The sequence below is a fragment of the Agelaius tricolor genome, unplaced genomic scaffold (assembly GCF_023055355.1).
Source record: "Agelaius tricolor isolate 1412-34295 unplaced genomic scaffold, bAgeTri1.0.p SCAF_19, whole genome shotgun sequence".
NCBI lineage: Eukaryota > Metazoa > Chordata > Aves > Passeriformes > Icteridae > Agelaius > Agelaius tricolor.
The window spans coordinates 7,915,653-7,935,880 of record NW_027269279.1 but is presented as its reverse complement, the minus strand read 5'-3'; the positions used below and the strand labels follow the sequence as shown (position 1 = coordinate 7,935,880).

Below are 20,228 nucleotides of genomic sequence, written 5' to 3'. Positions count from 1 at the left end.
ACCAATCAGGACCCGCAGTGCCCGCCCGACCCCGCCGGCCGCGTTGAGGGCGGGCCCGGGCCCCAAGCACCGCCTCAGGTAACGCCAGGAGGGGAGTGCGGGGAGCGGGGTGTTCATGTTGGAACACGGGATGTTCCTGATGGAACACGGGGCACCGAGGCAAACAGGGGCTGTTCATGATGGAACACGGGGCACCGAGGCAAACAGGGGCTGTTCCTGATGGAACACGGGACACTGAGGGAAACGGGGTGTTCCTTATGGAACATGGGGCACTGAGGGAAACGGGCTGTTCTTGATGGAACTCGAGGCACTGAGGGAACGGGCTGTTCCTGATAAAACATGGTGCAGATAAAAGTAAAGGGAGCTAATGGAAGGAAAGGTAGCGCTGTCCAGGGAGTCACAAAACATTCGTGTGTATGGAGAGTGTTGAGGGCCTTCCACTGCTATGCCAGCTAGCTAGTTAGAAACATAACATCCATGGTGATAATTTTCCAGCTAATTACTGTGTTTGTTATATAAAACATTACATATTGTATGTTTTGTGTAGCTGACTGTGCAGTCGTGCCTGCCCACAGGCCAGGCCCGGGAGGAGCAGGCGGTGCCTCCTGCCCGGACAGCGGCGGCTGCTGGACAGGGACTCTGACACCTGTGTGAACATCTGCCAGGAACCCGGAGAGATGAGCAACACGGCATGAAAACAACCGGTTACGTGAAGGTTGGGGAAACTGGGCATGTTTAGAAGTGGAATAGCAAAGACGAGGAGCTAGCAGTTTGTGTTAACGTAAGGGGGGGGTTTTGACCGTCTTTTTGGTGTCTGTATCTGTGGGAAGGATGGGAAGCAACTTTCCAGTGAGGAGCTCTGACCAACTAGAGGTAGAACAGGCACGAGCCATCTTCTGAACAGTTGTTTTTGTTTCCTTTTTTAATTTTTTTTTTAATTGTGGAGATGAATATTTGTCACATAGTGTCATAGCTGGTTCTGAGCATCTCAGATACTCTGTCAGTGGTTTTGTGTTTCTGCCAGGTGTAGCTGAAGAAAAATCAGAGATATGTATGCAGATGCACTACAAATAATGGACTGTCTAATTAGATGTCTAACGTATTTAAAAAAACCTTTTGATAAACAACGGCATTTGTTAAGATTAAAGATGAAATTTAAAAAAATAAAGCCCCTCAAAGATCATTGAAGAGGTAACAGATGACGAACTTGTTTTTTGAAACAAGAATGACAGCTTTAACAGCTCTAAATGCTGGGAATTAGATGCTTCCATATATTTAAATTAATTATGCCTGGGCCAAGTGCTGGCAAACAAGTGTGGATTTTCCTTCCACCTGACCTGCCTGACGGGTGAGTGTTACCTGTGAGTGTTACCTGCTGCTGGACTGGCTGGACCGGCAGCTGGCTGCCGCCCGGGCGGGAGGGATAGGATGTCAGCGCTGATGCCCTCCTGGATGCTGTCCTGGTCGGTGCTGTCCTCACGAAGCATGGGAAAGGTGCGCATGTTTATCTCTCTTATCACAGCGTGCTCGCTGAATCTGATACCTGCGGCGGCACATTTGTGCTCCTGACTGCACCAGAACTGCACAGCCGTGTGATGTGTAATGGGATGAAGCAGAGCAGATTTCACCCGTGCTAACAGGGGAACTTGTCTGGGAGAGCTGTGTGTGGAAATGGCTGGAAATGCCACCGGTATGGCGCTCCATGCCCTCTCATCTCGCTGAGCTGGGGCTGCCTCGGCTGGGCGCTCCGTAGGCACGGCAGAGCTGTCCCGCGGCTGTGTCCCGGGGGATGTGACGGCCGCCCTCGGGCTCCGTCCGGCCGCGCGGGGAGCGCGGAAGGCAACGGGGGCGGCGCGGGGCGGCGCGGGGCGGGGCGGCGGCGCGGGGCGCGCTGGGGCCCGTAGTGCGGCGGCCCGGCCGTTCGGCGGCCGTTACCGGGGAGCCGCTGCCAGCCCCGGCCCCGGCCCCGCGCAGGTACCGAGCCGCTGGACGGGGACGGGGGGGGAGCGCCGGGGCCCCGGGGAGGCGATGAATCGGCCCCAGCCCGGGGCGGGCTCGGAGCCCCGCAGGAATCGGGCAGGAATCGGCCGGAGCGGCGTGCCAGGGAACAAAGCGTTGTCAGGCCTTGCCCGGCGCTGCTCGCTCCGGTGGGGACGGGCAGTGACAGATATTTCAGATATTTGGCCGCTTTTTAGGAGACATGGCTGTCATTGATTTATTTCTTTCTTTTTTGTGGTGTAAGTATTGGCGTCTGTTCATACAGGGATGTAGCGAGACGGAGGCTCACGGGAGTGAAACACGAATTCGTCTCAGCCCCCTAAACATGCAAAGGCTTTTTTTTCTTTTTTTCTTTTTCTTTTTTTTTTTTAGCTCAATTGGGCTGCAGTTTTGTTTGGGCTGGGTTTTGGGGTTTTTTTAACAGTTGTTAGGATCTGTCTCGTTGTGTAAGATCTCAAAGGTTTAGTCTTTGATGGAAATTATATATTATCTATAGCAGGTACAGTTTTGTAAATCCTGATTATCTCAATGCTTGCTTTCTTTTCTGTGTGTTTGTGATCATCCTTTTTGCTCATATATGCAGATTCTCCTTTCATGGGGAAAATAATGAAGAGTTTTGCAGGCTTTGGTAATGATAGGAGGAAGAGAAACTTAATTCGGTTTTCTAATGTAGAATTTGCTTCCCAAAACATAGTGACACAGAATTAGTGGTGATGTTGTTTCCCCTTCAATGTCTTGGAAGTACATGGAAGAGTAATGTTATTATTCTTTGCAGCTTAGATAACATGAAGATGGAGGACTATGAAATATTCTGTAGGAAGCATCTTTCCAGAATTCAAGAAGAGGCAATAAAAGGAAAAACTTCTTTTACTGTTCAGAACAAAAATGTCTCCCTCATTCAATTCTATGGAGTTCCTGTGCTTTCCCCTCTGGTAAGGCCTTTTTTTATTCCTTTTCCTCCTAACTGTGCTATTGGCATCAGCTTTGATGTGCACATGTAATGATTCTACTGAAGATGTCTGTGTGAGCTGTCATCTGACCTGCTGCTTAGTGTTTCCTAAGCATTCCTAGCCTTAATCTTACAAAATAAGGGTTTAAATATACTTTTTTCCCCTCGCACTGACTACATTCCCTTTAATTTTTTTAGAAGTTATCTTCCTAAAGGCAGCACAAATGCTGATTGTTTTCAGTAATGTTACTGCTGGGCTTCACACAAAATCATTGACATTTCAAATATTGAACATGTGAGTTATTTTAATGGTGTAAAAATGCAAATAAGAAATATGGAGATAGTTAAAAAGCTTTTAAGGAAATTTTTTTTGCATATGTTTGCATCTTCCTCTAATGTATTCCATAGGCTCATCAATTATGTTAAGTCATTCTGTGCTAATGCGAACAGAGTTAAGCTGAAGGTTGTTGGTAGTTCCTGCAATACTGCAGCTGATTTCCTTGTTTCAGTGATGGGAAGAAATGGGAGAGAGTCTCTTACAACTCCAAAAATCATGATACAGATATAAATTGCAGATATATTGTCACATTCTTCATTTACAAATGCATGGTTTTTAGAAAAAATCTCTGAATCCTGTGTCAGATTGATACCATAGCATGTTCATGGAAAATTTTATAAATGTGTTTTAAATTCATGTTCATTTGCATGTGTGCCAAGAAGGCATTTTGTTCACCTCTTCTTAAAAAATTGGTTGAGAAGCTGGCATTTAATGCATGCTCAAAATCCCAGATGTTTTCTGTTCGTCTAATTGTTTTGTTCTGTTGTTTTTCTTCTGAATTTATTTCTGTAATTCTGTATTGAAATTTGCGTTTAGTGATATAAACTATGTTTCTTACACTCTCTTTTGCAGCTCAGCCTTGAAAAGAAAAAGGAAATACAGCAGTATAAGGAGAAAGCACTGGAGCTGGAGAGCAGGAAACGGGAGTCCCGGAAAAAAGCTTTATTGACTCGTGTTCAGGAGATTGTAGAAAATGTCCAGGTAGTGCTAGTCCTAAGCTGCCTCATAGATTTACAGAAAATCACTGCTTAGAGACATTTTGAGAAAGTACTGGGGTTTAAGTATTCCCCAGTATAAACATGAAATGAATAGGAGGTAACTCTCCAGAGCCAGCATTTGCTGGTATTTCATGTGTGTGTCCTGATACATTTACTGATACTCATTGTAGTGCATGGCCTTGCTTTTCACTGCTGCTTTTGCTGTATGCAAGAGAGCTCACTGCTTCTTCTGTGAGTGTTGGAAACAACTAGATTCTTAAAACAAGTGAACAACTCCTGTGTGTTAGAGCTGCTTTATTTGCAAGCTTATAGCTTAATCATAAAATAGTCTATATTCAACTTTATGATGACAGAATTAAAATTACTTTCACAACAACTTGAAATTCTGTTGTATGCTTTAAAATTTTACTGCAACTTTTTTTTTCCTTTGCTTCAATGATGAATTTAGTAGAGGTTTTGATTTAAAAGACTACTGTATACATCTAATCAATGAGTTATTGTATGTCTTTGGAACAGCTGTAATACAGCCTTTAGTTTAAACTGTTTCTTAAACAGTTAATACTGAGTTTGTTGAGTTACCAAGGTGGCAAGCAACACTTTGTAGTTTGCATTGTTTACTGAGTGTGTGTGGCAACAGTCAGCTGGCTTGAGGTTTGACCAGCAGACCAGGAAAGTATGTTCAATACAAAAATAATGTAAATTTGTTTGGTTTTTTTCCAAGTGTGTCCTTTTGATAACTGAGACACAGCTCATAGGATAATTGTAGTGTGAAAATCCTTTTAAACAAATGCTGGCTGGAAGGAGCATGTAATTCTCACTTAAATAAAGTTAGTTTTTAAATTTTTTTTTAAGTTCAAGTGAAGTTTGAAGGAATCTGAGATTCTGAGATTTCATTGAAAATCTGTCATTTTTTAAAATTTTCATTTGCAGATGAAGAAGGGACATAGCATGAGTGGTGTGAACACATCAAAGGCTGAGAGTTCTTGCCCTGGTTTGGATTCAAAGGCTTTGACTGACTTCACAGCTCTATCAGATACCAGTTCAGCATGTACTCCTGAAAGGCAGAGCTCCATGGACCTGGAAAAGACATCAGAACTTAGACCATCAGGTACTGCAGGGCAAATGACATCAAATGGGACAGAAGTAGTTAAAGCAGCAGAAGAAAAAATTTGTTCAAAGCCAGGTGAGAGTCGCTCCTCGGAAGATGTGCTGTGTCCAAGGGCTGCATCTCCTGACAAGGTGTGTAACAAGGTCCCATCTCATGCTCTGCAGAAGCAGGAGGGACGAGTGGGGTCACCATCAGATGAGGATGTCCAAGATCCTTGTGTAATGAGTCTTCAGAACCTGATAAAGAAGTCTAGGGAGTACATAGAGAAAGAGCAGAGCAAGCGTACCTCAAAAAGCAATTCAAAGAGGAGTACGAGTGAAAGTCATTCAGATAAAGAAAATGATGGTGTTAAAACAACTGACTCTGTCAAAGAGAGGGCAAAACTTACAGGCAGAAGTTGCACTGCTCAGACACTTGATAAACCCAGTCTTAATAAGTCAAATACCCTTCTCCACTGTGCCTCCACTCATACAAATAACACAAGTATGTCCACTTTATCCAGTTTTTCTAAAGTAGACATACCTATGAGAGTTGGAACACCCCCTTTGGTGGATTCAGATTCAGATGAGGAATTGAAAAAGAATTCTATGTTTGAGCGTGACAGTAGCATTGTCAGGAGCCTCACAGGCTCTTATGCCAAATTGCCAAGCCCAGAGCCAAGCATGAGCCCTAAAATGCACCGACGGCGCCCCAGACCTTTATCCATGGGACACATCATTATAAACAACCCTGTGAATGCTTATGAGTTAAGTCCTAAAGGTAAGGGTAGAACAATGGATTTAATCATGCAAGATATTGCAGATAAAAACAATGTGTCTGAATCAGTGCCAAAGTTCATGGTGGACTTCACTACAGTGTGCCCTGGCAGAGTTCCAGGTGTCAGCAGGAATTCTTTGGGCCCCTGTGATGGGCTGGGGGCTGGCAGGCCAAAGCGCCATTCCTTTGGGCTCTTTGAAAGCAGAGGAGCGGTGTCAGCTATGCTGGAAGGACAGCTGGTGATGGACAGCAGAGGGCCACATAAAGTAGAGAGCAGTCCAAGTATGGCACCTCCAAAAGTGAACGAGCCCTTTGCCATCAGTCAGTCTGCAGTGACACAGAAGATCCTGGCTGTGAATGAAATGAAAGCAGCTACTTTGGCAGAAAACACTAAATGTAATTCTCTAGTGGAACTCAATAAATCCTACGACGTGGAAAATCCATCTCCACTACTACTGCAGAGCAAGAATGTGCGACAGCAGCTGGATAATACTCCAAATGTTTCCTCAGCAAATGAGCAGTTCCCAGAAAATTATGGAAAGGTAAAACGTAGACTTGATTTGGATGCTGACAACTGCCAAAAAGAAAACAGTTCCTGTGTTCTCAGAGTTGGAATGGAAGAACAAGAGAAGCAGTGGTTGCAAGAACAGAAATATCCCGTGGGATCAGTTTACATTACCAAGAATGCAGTCCTTGAGAATATGACAAAAGGTAAAAGATTTCCTGTGCTTGAGGGTTACTTCACAGTTTATAAATATTTTAGAAAAAACCCCAGTGATCATTAGTCATTGGTGTTTCTTTTCAGAAGCCTCATTTCCCTAATTTAATTTGACTTCACAAGTACTGATTTCCCATTTCAGTCTAGGAGCTGGAATTCAGTTTTACTAAGACAATTGTCTTATGCCATGAGGTCTAAATTAGACTCCTAAAAGAAAAGATAGCCCATGTAAATTAAAAGAAAACCATATAGATATTGTCTTCAAATTCAAGACTGTGTTACATCTGCATGTGTCTCTACTAAATGAGGCTGAAGTGGCATAAATAACATTAATGAACTCCAGCAAATATAACAATTCTTAGAGCTGTATTTTCCATGTCCCTATTTTAATATATGCTTTTGGTGTTAATGTTCCATCCACAAGTTTAGTTCACAAATATGCATGTGCAAATATTTTGAAGGACTAGTAAATGATGGGGCTCTGTGCCATACATAGTGGGAACTTGATATCAAGGAAACCTGATATCAAAGACATCTTTTTTACTTTTTACTGATGAAGCAAATTACCACTGATGAAGGATGGATGTCTCTGGCAAAGATCATAATAGAGGGTATTTAATATTTGATTCTTTGTTATGTATTTTCTCAGAAGGTATTTTGAAAGCTAATGAGCTGACCTTTGAAGAAGTGAGAAAGAGACTTGAAGAACAGCATGCACAACAACTGTCAATTCTGATAGCTGAACAAGAGAGAGAACAGGAGGAATTGAAGGTAAGGTCAACAGGAAAAATTCTAAGCAAAGGTTTTGTGTTGTCTGGAAGTTTGTCAGGAAGCAGTTGAGTTTGAATGTATATTCTGTTGCTTTGCAGTGTTAGAAAAATAGTGTCATGGTTGAATCTTCCTTTTGTAGGAACTGGAAGAGAAGAAGAGAAATTCAAAAGGAGAGAAGGTTACTACAACAGAAATAGAAATTTCCAAAGTGAATATTAACAGCAGGATGGAGTTGGAGTGGAGGAAAAAAAGTGAAAGTGGCTTGCTGGAAAGTGTGCAGTCTCAGCTGGAGACAGTCCATAACACAAACTCCACCAGCATTGGTAAAACTGGAAGGGAAGAATATAGATTAAGTGTTGTGATCTAATTTGTTCTGCAGTGCTTGACTGGACCAGCTGTGTGGATGAGTGCAGTGTTCTGCCCTAGGGCTGCTCAGGATACACAGAAGGCTGCTGCCCTCAGCAAAGGCTGTTGCATCTTTGTGTCACTGGCATTTAGCACAGGTTCAGCCATCCTTGAACCATTCCATGTACTGCGTTTGTTATGTAACTGTTTCAGGGCACATCCAAGGAAAACAAGCTAAGAATAGCCTCCTTTGATCAAGGATGAGGATGTGGATTTGCATCATGTCCCAGAAGGATTATCCTCCTGCCATGTAGCTGCACAGCACTGGGCCAGGTGGTCCCATTTGTGTAGAAGGTTTTGAGGGGCTCTGCAAGGGCAAGGCAGTACAGCTATAGCTGATGGAACACCTCTCACCTGTTCCAGAGCATTGTGAAATGTTTTGTTCTGTCTTTTGTTTAGCAAATTTTGCATGGAAATCGATCAGAAATGTTTAACTTGCTTCTTGCCTGTAATTGACCTTGCAGACAAAGCTGTGACCCTCGAGCTGAGTGTATCCACAGACACAGGCATTACTTTGGGCAGAAGTGTGTGTTGAACTGTGTGTTCTGCTCTCTGTGCAGGTTTTGCTCATACAACACCCAACACCTTTTCTTCAACAAGTGAAGCTTCATTCTATCTCTGGGGACCTTCAGGTAGTGGAGTTATAAAGACCTCAGTGTGCAGGCCAAGTAATAGGATCAAAACTAGGTGGATTCAGGTAAGGGAAAAGACAGATTTATTTTTATCTTAAAAGGTCCTATTTTTTTTTTTGTAAGGCACTGGTAACAGAAAATTTTAGTATCTGTTCAACTTTGATTGCATAAGAGAAAACTGTGTAGGTTATTTTTCTTATTCATATATGCAAAGTAATCATATAGCAGGATATTGCTTCTGCTAAATTATGGTGGGTACTTCGAGCCCAGTCAAAGCTTTATCAACAGCTTTTTTCTTACTTGGAAACTTAGGTCACTTGATGGATGTTATTTGATAAATAATTCATAATTCTTGCTTATTTATAAAAAGTTTTGATTTTTTTTAAGGTTTTCAGTCCAGAGATACAGATGAAGTTTGACAAGATCACAGCAGTGGCAAAGGGATTCCTCACTCGTAGACTCCTGCAGACAGAAAAATTGAAACATCTTAAGCAAACTGTAAAAGTAAGATCAGCTTTTTTTTGTAATAGTCAACTTCTTCTGTTTGTTTTTGTTCCTGCCTTCCATTGACAGATGAAATCCTGCATTTTCTGCTCTCGGAAGATTTTGGGCTGCACATGAACACATTTGAGTGTTGCATTGCTTGGTGTCACAAGGTGCAAGTCAAACAAAGAATCTGTTTGCTGTGTGTACTGTTAGTAATTGTTTTGTTATGACAGCTTATGCCTGGTGCTTACTCTTATTTTCCCCTCTTTCCCAGGATACTCTGGAGTTCCTAAAAAATTTTCAGTCTGAAGCCCCATTGAAAAGAGGAACTGTGTCAGCACAAGATGCATCCCTTCACGAAAGAGTAATGGCTCAGGTGACACAATTTAAACCTTTTTTTTGGTCTTTCCTAGCTATTCTGCTTTTGTAACATAAATACATGAAACCTTTAGAGTGGCTTTGTTTAGAGTAAAACATTTAAAGAAGAGAAGATTTCATTTTTTTTGCTTGACACAAAATTATTTGATTTCAAAAAACGGTTTTCGAAATTATGAAGCGTTTTGTTTAGATTGAAAGCAAAAAGAGCTCGATGTTCAAAACCATGGGCATGTAAACTTGACTGAATGATTACTGAACATTTCAATGATTCTTCCCAGCTGCGGGCTGCTCTCTATGACATCCATGACATCTTTTTCACCATGGGCGCCTCGGAGAGAATGAACATCCTGCGGCACGATCGCGAAGTTCGTAAAGAGAAGATGCTCAGGCAAATGGTGTGTTACCTCCTGGAAATGTAAACTGCTTCAGGACTTGAAGTGCTGAGCCATTTTCCTTTTAAGAGATTCTTCCTCCCCATGTACAATGTTTCTTAAATCTAAATTTTTTAATTATGCTTTTGTAGGTAACTTTCTTCTGTATCCTCTTTTTTTTAGGACAAAGTAAAGAGCCCAAGAGAGCGAGTGACACTTTCAACAGCCACACAGAAATCTCTGGACAGGAAGAAGTACATGAAGTATGTGCAGCGCTCCCTTGGGTGGAGAGGGTTGGTGGAAGGGGTACAAGAGAAGGAGTAGGAGGCATAGGAAATAGTGAGGAGGAGTTTATGGAATGACAGTTCCTTTGCAGACTGACGTCTCTGCTAGGAGAATGAGTAATAAACTTTCCAGGTTTATGGTGTCTTGCTAATTGTATTTTGCTCGTACTTCTAAGAGTTTTCCTGTTTGTAAGGAGAATAATGTTCTAAGTTTTGCATTTACACTATAATGCAGTGGTGGATGCTTAGTTTATGGGTGATTTTGCAAACTGTAAAAAGTGCCCCAAGTGATTTTATCTATCTTAAGTGCCTAGCAATAAAGAAACTTAATAGAGTATCTCTGGCAGAGTTTTTTTGGGGAATGGTAGCAGGCATTATCTTGGAACATGGTGGACACTTGTTACACTTGCTTCTGAGTAAAGAAGTGATAATCTGTAGGACTGCTCTGGGAATGTAGTGAAGTTCTGTTGTGAAAGGTCATACTTGGCAATGAAAAAACTCCTTTGGGATATATCTCCAAACTTCTCTTGGCCTTGTTGCTGTTTGTCAAATATATGGAGAGTCACATGTAGTGTAGTTCCTCTTGTAGGCTTTCTCTGAGAGTTTCTGATCAAGACCTGCATGATGATTTGCTAACTGAAATATGTTTCAATACTTTTGTTTCTCTAGGGCTTCAGAAATGGGAATGCCAAGTAAAAAAATAATCATAAAACAAAAAACTCCTCAAAATCGGTAGGTGATGGTTACTTGTATTAAAATGCTTTTAAGAAACTGTCTTACAATAATGTGATCTGTACTGTTGGTTTGCCATCAATCAGCTCAATTCCAGCTACTATTGTCATGAAAATTAATGAAATCTGATTTACCATGGCCCAAGAAAAGGGTTTATTAGCTCATTATAAGTTAGGAAAATAAGTTTTCTTCAGAGTCATTTCTGAAATTTTATCTTCAGAAGTTATTTATTTATGGCTTTGAATCTTGGTGCTCAGGTTTAAGGTTTTTCTCTGAGATGCACTATTAAACTTCAGTTTGGCACTGCTACTTTTCCTAATACCTTTTACTTTGCAGTGGAATTATTGATAATGCTTATCTTTAGAAAGCTGTCAGAAAAGTAGTGGCTTTTTAATGTGAGGAAAATTTTGTTCCTTGACTGTGTGATTGTTTGCTCAGATCACAGAAGTTACAGTGTTCAGTACATGTTGTTCAGGCAGATAACAGCTGCTCTCTTATGAGGCCTGTCTGCATGTTTATATCATATTTAAATCAGATACCTGGCATCCCTTAAAAACAGTTTTTATCCCATGTTTACCCAAAAGCTTTGAAGACATGCTGTCTACTCATACAGTTCAATTAACAGTAAGCAATTCAGCCCTTTTTCCTGTGTGTTCTCATCAATGACTGGGGACCCAAGGCACTGCTGAGGGACACCTATCTGTGTGCTTTTTTGTTTCTTTGTTTTAAATAGTGGAAGTAGTAATCCTATTCTGGAATTTCAATTCCAGCCAGTTTGCCTATGTGTCATTTGCATTACAAAACCTGTTAGCCTTTCTGAAATTGATAATCTTTAATAATTTGGTATTTCTTGAGAGGCTTTTATTTTTGAAGGGAAAAAGCACTAATAAAAGCTTGTGTTTTAACAGCATACTTCAACCAAACCAAGGACAGAATGCTCCAGTTCATAGACTGCTTTGCAGACAAGGGTAAGAGCACAGCATGTTTCTAGCCTAAAGATGAAACTAATTTCCAAGTGCAAGAAACAGTGATTGATGAATAATGGTTACACATAACATACACATAACAGTACAACTGTTGTTCAGAGTAAAAATAGTTACTTGTCTCAGTATTTTGAGAGTGTGATGAAGCTTTGTTTTACCTTATACTGCAGGAAAATGTTTATTGTTGTCATCCTCTTGTGTATTGTCTTCATTTACACTGTTCCAACATTTCTATTTGTAACATTCATTCCATGAAGCTTTGCTTCCACGTAATGAAATACTGTATTTTTATGTGTAGACTGTAATGCCATGATATCTAAACTAAATCACTTTCTTCAATAGAATTTTTCAATCTGTTCATGGGGAGATGTTCTCCTACTTAATGTATCTATGTGAGCTGTAATAATATCAATAGGAACTGTACTGGTGCTCAGGAAGAGGCTCTGGGACATTGTAAAAATGTTTTCATGCCAAACACATTTTGATAGTGTCTATATTTTTGTATACAGCCTTTCAACTTTATTGTAAGTGACTTATTAACTGTTTTATATTTAATTAGAACCTCTAAGGCCTCAGTGAATGGGGCTGAGCAAAATAGAAGGAAGGCTGCAGGGAGCAGAGTGCCTAACAAGGCTGTTTCAGGTGTGTAGAAAATTGGTGCTTGGATCTTAGAGTAAATAAGTTACTAGTATCTAGACAAAGTAAATTAGCAATATATTGTTTTCCTTTCCTTGTGCACCTGCTTTGCTCTGCCTTAAGTCTAACCTATCTCTCAAACAAACCTGTGCTGGTAACTGAACCATCCACTTTCAGATTCTATAGACATAGTGTATAGAATGTGCTGCACAGCTCATTTGCTTTCACTCACCAGATGCCCAGTCATAAAAAAGATTGCCAGATATATTCACTGGAACTGCTGAGAAATTGCTAGTAGTCAAAATAGACTTGGATTAGAATCTTCATGTCATTTGATTCTTAGTTCTGTACACACATCTTCAGCATGGAGCATATTCAAAGGACAGGAAGGACAGTTTCCAACTCCTCAGAGGGTGTTCACTCATTATACAGTCCTAAAAAGTCCTAAAATTATATATATATATATATTCCTATAGCATCTTACAGCATGTTTAAGTCTCAATGACCCAAGTTTAAAAGTTTTGGTGCTACCATACAGAGATTACTGATTGGTTACCTTTTATATAAAAGGTTTGATAATAGTGCTGAACCTCTAATAAATCACTTTGAATGGTCTTACACAGTTTCTATTTTTTAAATTAGATTTTAAATTTCTTAAGTGATAAACCTAGATTTATCAAAAGTTGAAGTGGTTGATAGGTTTTAAAACTATCTAAGATCTGAATTACACTTCGTTCTCAAAGGAGAGTTCCACAAGTCAAGTATAAAAATTGGGAATTTTGGGGCTTAATGAGGGAATTGTGTAATGTAGTAGGATTTCAACTGTTTTCCATAATGTTTTAAATAATCTGTATGTGTTAAGGATCAAACCTTTCCTATAAGGGAAATGTTTATTTATTGCTGCCCCAGAGCAATGCCAGCAGGGAGTAGGTGAGTGTTTGAAGGCAGTGTGTTTTACACTGGTTAAGTGGGATGTTTTCCCAGATGATGCTTTGTGAAGTCAAAAGAAGTGGCCACACAAGGATGTATAGTGAGGCACAAACACAGGTAGCACTGCAGTATCAGATGGGGGAAATAAAAGGCAGGTGATGAGATCACAACCAGAGTGTGTTCATGTATTTTTCTGTATTTAGTTCTCCTGTCATCACCAAAGTAGAGCAATGCAGTTGTTTGTCTGGACTCAGTGGAGCATGCTGAAGAACAGGGACAACAAAACAAAGCCTTTGCCAGTTACAGTATTACAGAGGTTGTGAAATAGTAGTAGTGTTAGGGTGGTGTCAGGGTCAGGTCTGGCACTGATTCCAGGTTTGGGTCCCATCCCCAAACCCGTGTAATTCCCACTGAGCTCCTGATGAACACAGTGGTGTTTACATTGTGTCTGGCACCAGACATGCAGTTAAACATTCAGCACTCTGCTGTGCTGGCAGCGTGTGCTGCTCTGCTAAGGAAGTCCCTGGGTTTATCTTAGTCATAATTCCCAAAGTTGTGACAGGTCATGCTTGGCAATGAAAAAACTCCTTTGGGATATATCTCCAAACTTCTCTCTGCCTTGTTGCTGTTTGTCAAGTGTCTGGAAAGTCACTGAATGCCTTCTGCAGTGGCCTTCTTGGAACTTCAGGCAGATGTGGCTCACCAGGTTTATGCTGGGTAGTTCTGGCTGCTCAGTGTAACCTCACATAGAGCTTGGACATCACCCATGTTCTGTGGTGCAATGCCAGCACCTCTGTGTGCTCCTTCACAAATAGGTTAGACTTCTTGTATTGAATGAATAGAAATGCATTCTGAAGTTATTACATGGGCATGAAAGAAACAATCTGCATAATTCTGCAATAATGAAAGAACTTAATTTAAATATATTTAAATAGAGTATGGTTTCCTTTATATATGGATGAAATGTGAATAGTGAAAAGTCTGGCAGTATGTTAAATAGGGTATTGATTTAATTTCTTTTCTTTGTTCATTCCTGACTACCAATTAAGTTGGGCTTATTAGGGGGGTAGAAGGGGAAGGAGGGCTAGTAAGATACAGTTACTATAATTATAAATACATTCAACTTCAATATGAGACAAACCCTCAGAAGAAAATAACATACTTGTCCAATGTTTTTTTCTTTTGTTCTCTTGATTGTTGTTTTAAATTCTATATGCAAAGTGCTTTGCAGCTTTAATACCACTCAGACTGATTGTTCTTTTTCTGGCAAGAAGACATGTTGTTTAGGAATCAAGTGGCAATCCTAAACTTAGTTTTTGTTGTTTTTTATTCCTTGAATCCAAAGTTCTGTGCTTAAGAGAAGAGCACAGACTCATAAATCAGTAATGTTTTTTTTAAACTTCAATTAGTTTAAATCAGGCTGGGATGTTCCATCAGTAGCTTGCAAGTGGGGCCAGGCAGGGCATTTAATGAGGTCTGATTGTGTTAGAAGGGGGTTGAGATCAGGTTGCTCCTACAACAAGGCCTGTTCATCTCCTCTGCCCAGTTTCCTTTCCTGTGGAAAGGAAATAGAGGCAGGAGGCACACAGGATATCTGGGTGGTGGCAGCTCCTGGCCAAGCCAAGGGCACAGCTTGCCCATGTGAGGTGCTGGGGGCTGTGAAATGTGTTGGCTTTCAGGCCAGCACTTCAGGAGCCTCAGACCTGCTGTGTGTGAGTAGCAGGTCTGTCCTTTGTCCCAGGAGAGAGGCCTCATGTGATTGTCCCTTGTTTTCAGAACTGCCACTGTTTTTATTCAAATTTGCCTTCTGCAATTCCTTAGTCTAGATTGCTGGGGGATTTTTGCACACTCATGTGCTGTTACTGTAATATCCTGTTCCTTGTGGGACATTTTTCTATAACTTGGAGGACACTTGAGGTGAGTCAAGGGGTAGTGTTAATCACTAAAAAGGGCTGTGTCTGTCAGCCTGGTTGTCTGTCCTGTGAGATCCCAGGTGATGTGAAGAGCACAGCACGGGGGAGGGCAGGGCCAGTGAGAATTCCTTTTGTGTCCTGGGAGCCTGTGGAGATGTGAGGGCTCTGGGAATTCCTGCTTTGGCCTGTGCTGATCATAGCCCCGGGACACCTGTAAGTAACCACTGCAGCTCTGACCAAGAGTGACCAAAGAGCCCAGAAAGGACTGGCACTTCCTTTGTCACCTTCATTTACTGCCTGGTAGTCATTTCTCTTCCATGGCTGTCTTCATTCCCACTGCTCTGCACCCTGTGACATGGTTTCACTGCTTTGTGGAAATGTTTGCTCACACTGCTGCACTTTCTTGATAACTGCTTGAACCTAAAGAATGCTGAGTTGTGCTACTTCTTAGCAGCCTGCAGTGCTGAACCCTCATTCCTGGAAGATACTTATGCTATGCATACTATAATATGGATTTTTTCAATATATGTATTATGTACTTGTTCCCTCTGGAAAGACTTATTTGTTTGTTTATTTATTATTTTTTTACTTAAGCATCCTTCCTTTTATAAGGGCTCTGCCTGATGATTTTCATACTGCACCTCTAATTCTGGTTGTCTTATTGACATATGGGAGCCTACAGCTGTCTCTTGTTTTAATTAATCTGACAAAAGGAAAAAGTTATGTTAAGTATTCAGCTTGTATGATATTTTTTAATTTATATTTTTTTAAAGTAATACATGGCATAGTTAAACTTAATCAGCCATTTCATCTATCTTGGTTATGCAATAATTCTTTTAAAAATTTGTAAATTGTGGCTGTAGTTGTTTTAGAATAGCAGAAAAGAAGATAGAATAGTTATCAAGTAAGACAATACTATAAAATCTCATTACTTTTAAACCTATAGGTAGTTTTCATAAGGTTTTTGGGGTGTACCATTATGAAAATTGTCATTTTAAAAGTAGTCACTGAATGCATAATACTGCTTTAAAAAAAATAGTCCTGATTTTTTTCAGCTATTTTTGTTGGATAGTCCTGTTTCAAAAACCATTACTATTAATTGTAATATGGTAATGTTTCTACTTATTTTTAGGAGCATATGCAGGAAGAACCCAAAGAAAGAAGCCAAATGTTGTGATAATTTAAGAAGACAACATTCCCTGGGATAAAATGGCTGTGTTTTAATGATGGCTTTGTCAGCACTGATTTTTAATATTGCATCTTCTTTACATAGATGTATATTTAGACATCATAAACCTACTTTGTCATTTTCAGATGACACAGAACACAATCATATTGAAGCTGCTTTGAAGCTCTAATGCTTGTGGGAAAATTGCATGTTAGAACTTGTGTACAGACCAGTATTAATATATAAAAGATTCATAATCTTGTTTATTTAAAGACTTGCACGGGGCAACATGAAGGTAATTTGTGACTTTTTCACACTTTCTAATTCTAGTGTCTTACATATGCTTTTTGCATTACTTAAATTGCAATTTCTGTGTGTTAGTGCCACCATAAGTAAGTCATGGGTATGTATTTTGTTTCATACCATAAAGTTAAAGCCACTAAATGTGATAAAAAACCCCAAACTTAATTTAAACAAAAGTGATCTTTCAAGTCAGTGAATTTGTCAGCAGCTGTTCTGAATGTACTTTCTGTAGGAATGAGATTAGCTCAATTTCAGTACTTAAAGGCCTTGTACCAAATGTTTTGCATTTCTCTGAGCTGGACAGATGTGGTCCAAATTCACTGTTGGGCTGATGGACAAACTTTCACTGATCAAACCAAAAATGTGCACTTATATGTGTGGTAGATCAAACCACTGTACTGAAAGGGCCCTGGGTTTTTATTGCCCTGCTGTCCACTGCATTTTCTCATGGAAACAACATCTGTCCAACATGGAGATGTGTATGTTCTACAAAAACTACAGAAGGTAAAATTTTAACTGTTTTAACATTTCAGACCTAAATAGTTATTTCAGTCTGCAATAGTAATTCAGATATGTTACATTTAATTGATGACAGTGGGATTTTTCTGAGCAGTTTATCTTCTGCTGTGTGATCTAACAGGCCCTTGCACTGAAGTCATGATTTCTGCAGGTGGGGAATCCCTACCAAATCCCAACACTTCCATATTTATGAATATCTAACATTAAAAGATCATGGTCATATTCTACCTTTGTCTTCCAACTGATGGATATTATCCATCAACTTCAGGGGAGATCATTCTCCACCTTATCTTAATGAACTTGAGACATGAAATTCACAAAGTTCTAGAGAGAAAAGCTCAGCTGTGTAATCTTTGCAGAAGAGAACTGACTGCCAGAATGTAAATTTGGTTATATTTTGTTACTTTCCCAGTGTCAATACAATACAACACACTGAACTTTGGAGGCTTTGTAGTGTGTTGACATGAATGTAAGAGAAAAAAGACTAACTGAAAATTTGATTGTGGTAAATAGCATGAAAGAGGAACATTAATAATGGCATGAGGACAGTTATTTCATGGGCAGTGATGAGTGGATTGGCACCAGCCTGTGGCTTTTATCTGCCACCAAGTCTGTCTTCTGCAGCTCGTGATGCTGTGTTATACCAGGCACTAAGTTACCCAAACTGCATGATTGCAAAATGGCACAAACACTGCCCCAGCACCTTGAAGAATGACATTGCTGGGTTTGTTTGAAAGCCTAGGGCCAGGGGCCCCTGATATTTTCACCCCTGATGGTGAAAATAGCAGAGTTTAGGCAGTGGAAGACCTGCCTCTGTCATACTAATGCTGTGGTGCTTTAAAATCCCAGCTGTAGTAGGAAAATGCTCCAGGAGAGTTTCCTGCTCACCCAGTGGGCAACAAAGCTGTGTTTTAATTCCCAGCTTCTCTTAGGAGTGGAAAACATCTCGAGAGAAAGAATTTAGAGTGACAAGAGTAACCTGTGTCACAGATGATAGAAGGTGCTGTTGATATGGCAGCACTAAAGTTTGATGCTTTTAATGGATGTTTGATGTGCTGTATTTATTATTAGCATAGGCAATATGTTGATGCACAGATAGGTTTAGTGTGTTAGTAGAAATGAATGTTTCCCTTCTCTTAGGGTTTCACATCTAAACCTCTTGTTCTTCAAGCATGTTTCCAGTGTGTAATAAAGCATTATAGCACAAGGGTCTTTTTTGCTTTTTTTTTTTTTTTTAACTTTCATGAGGCCTTTCTCTTGGCAAGTGCCAGAATTTGGTTTTGTACTTGCTGTTTTGTATTTATACATATTTATCTTTTTATTTTGTGTGGAATTGTGATACCATTACAGAAGTCTATTTATTTTTGTACTTTGTTTCACTTTCACCAGTCTCGCTTTTTACTTGGCGCGTTCTGCACAATAAACTCTAAACCTTTATCAAGCTGTGTCTCCGTGTGCTCTTTGCTCGGCCCCCTCAGGCGTTTCCCGCGCGCGGGGCGGGCCGGGGCTGCCGGCGGAAGGCGCGGCCGTGCCGCTGTCATGTGACCGGCGCAAGATGGCCGCGTTCCCCTGGTGAGGCTCCGGGAGCCGCCTGTGCCCCGCGGGGCGGCCGGCGGGCTCGGGGGGCTGCGGGTTCCTCACGGCCGGGTCAGGGCTGCCGTCATGCTCGGCGACCCTCGCAGCCGGGCGGCTCAGGCGGAGGCGGCCACGGCTGTGCCGGAGGGGAAAGTGCGGGGCCTCTCCGCCCGCGGGGCTTGGGGCAGTTCGGCCTGAGGGGACTGGGACCCCCCCGCGGGTGGCGGGGGCGGCCGGGGCGCTGCCGTGGGAGCTCAGCCGGCGCTGCAGTCTGAGACACCCGAGGGTACAGATCACATTCAGAGAGCCTGGCGTTACACTGAGCCGGGCCGGCGGCACAGCCCTGCTGTGGGACGGAGCGGCAGCTGTGAGCCGGGAGGGGCGCGACGGCCGCTGGCCTCCCGTTATTTCCCCTACAATAAGCAGGAGTTCCCCGAGCCCCGCTGGTTTTCGCCAGGTGTTGTCACGGAGCGTGTCCTGCTCCGGGCGGGGTCACCGCGGGCCCGCTGCCCGCCCCGCGGCGCCGGGGGAGCTGGAGGTTCCTGCTGGGTATTTACCGATACCAGCACATCTAGCCTCTGTTATCTTTCACAGGAAAGATAGGAATACTCAGGTGCAGAGTGGTGGCAATTGCAGTGGTAATCATGTGTGGGAAAGGTTGAAATCCACTGGTAAAAGAGCAGCTGAAGCAGGGGTATTGTCATGCAGGATGCACAGAGCATGAAACCCCAGCTTGGCCTGAGTCTTATTTTTATTTCCTCGCAAAAGTTGGCTGCACTGCTGTGGTCAAGAAAGGAATGCTTAATCTCCTTTCACTGGAAAGTAAGCAGAACATAATGCCAGAGCAAACTTGATCTTGTCTTCTGTATTAGCTCTGTTGCAAGCTGTCTTATCACTTGAATAGCCACATTGTAAAAAATGTACTTTTAAAAGGCTTATTTTCAGGGTTTGCAGCTCTTGTTCACTCGTGTGTGTGTATTATTACCATGTGCACTTGCCCAGTGTGCTTACACTAATTGGAGTGCAGTTGATTTTGGCCTGGGGATGCTGAGAGAGCTCTCAGCAGTTAAAGAAATGTTATAATTGTGTAGCCAGAAAGAGTTTGAAAATTTTCCACCCAAGTGCTGATTAACCCATGATGGAAATGAGCAAAAAGAGTCATTGAACAATCAGACAGGAGCAAAAAGAAAAGAAACTGGAGATCAAGAGAACAAATAAGCATGTGGATTTCACTGGACTCTTTCTCTTGCTCTGCTCTATCTCATTAGATATCAAAAGTTTTTCCTTGGAGTGGCACAACTGTAAATTATCTAATTTGTAATTCATTATTAAGGAAACCTAGACATATTATTGTAGATAAAACACCTGGCCACTTAGCACTGCTGAAAATCTTCCAAATGAGTTATGGCTTTGAGTAGGAATGGAATTATTTGGAAGTTTGGATTAATTTTAGTGGCAAAGATGTGTGTTGTGTGGGGGAAGTGCTGTTTGCTTTTGCTAGGAGTCTGTTTAAAGAATTTTTGAGGTCTCCCCTGATTTTCCTCATTCAGCTGAGGA

General features: G+C 41.5%; 2 protein-coding genes across 5 annotated transcripts in view; both read left to right on the top strand.

Moving 5' to 3' along the window:
• The first annotated feature begins 10 nt into the window (after nucleotides 1-10).
• Nucleotides 11-16,723, top strand: CCP110 (centriolar coiled-coil protein 110). 4 transcript variants are annotated; one of them, XM_071444122.1, is made up of 16 exons: nucleotides 11-78; nucleotides 576-715; nucleotides 2,774-2,930; nucleotides 3,858-3,986; nucleotides 4,934-6,578; nucleotides 7,235-7,356; nucleotides 7,496-7,679; nucleotides 8,322-8,458; nucleotides 8,781-8,897; nucleotides 9,154-9,255; nucleotides 9,536-9,652; nucleotides 9,812-9,891; nucleotides 10,582-10,644; nucleotides 11,553-11,612; nucleotides 12,187-12,269; nucleotides 16,239-16,723. In XM_071444122.1, exons 3-16 carry the CDS (start codon nucleotides 2,784-2,786, stop codon nucleotides 16,289-16,291), a joined length of 3,039 nt encoding a protein of 1,012 aa, XP_071300223.1. In that variant the 5' UTR covers nucleotides 11-78; nucleotides 576-715; nucleotides 2,774-2,783; the 3' UTR covers nucleotides 16,292-16,723. The 4 variants fall into 4 exon arrangements, with proteins under 4 accessions (XP_071300223.1, XP_071300222.1, XP_071300225.1 ...); XM_071444121.1 differs by lacking the exons at nucleotides 11-78; nucleotides 576-715 and adding an exon at nucleotides 1,852-1,974; XM_071444123.1 differs by lacking the exons at nucleotides 11-78; nucleotides 576-715 and adding an exon at nucleotides 2,024-2,237.
• Nucleotides 16,724-18,604: 1,881 nt separating this feature from the next.
• VPS35L (VPS35 endosomal protein sorting factor like) overlaps nucleotides 18,605-20,228 on the top strand; it is a 43,601-nt gene continuing 41,977 nt past the window's right edge. Inside the window, exon 1 of the mRNA XM_071444125.1 lies at nucleotides 18,605-18,668. Within this exon, the coding sequence (XP_071300226.1) occupies nucleotides 18,652-18,668 (17 nt within the window). The 5' untranslated portion in view covers nucleotides 18,605-18,651. The remainder of the gene's footprint in view (nucleotides 18,669-20,228) is intronic.

Excerpts from the sequence above, each read along its gene's own strand:
- CCP110 (XM_071444122.1), top strand. The coding sequence starts at position 2,784 with ATGAAGATGGAGGACTATGAAATATTCTGTAGGAAGCATCTTTCCAGA. Across the intron at positions 8,898-9,153 it reads ATCTTAAGCAAACTGTAAAA|GATACTCTGGAGTTCCTAAA; the intron begins GTAAGATCAGCT and ends CCTCTTTCCCAG. Across the intron at positions 12,270-16,238 it reads GCCTAACAAGGCTGTTTCAG|GAGCATATGCAGGAAGAACC; the intron begins GTGTGTAGAAAA and ends ACTTATTTTTAG.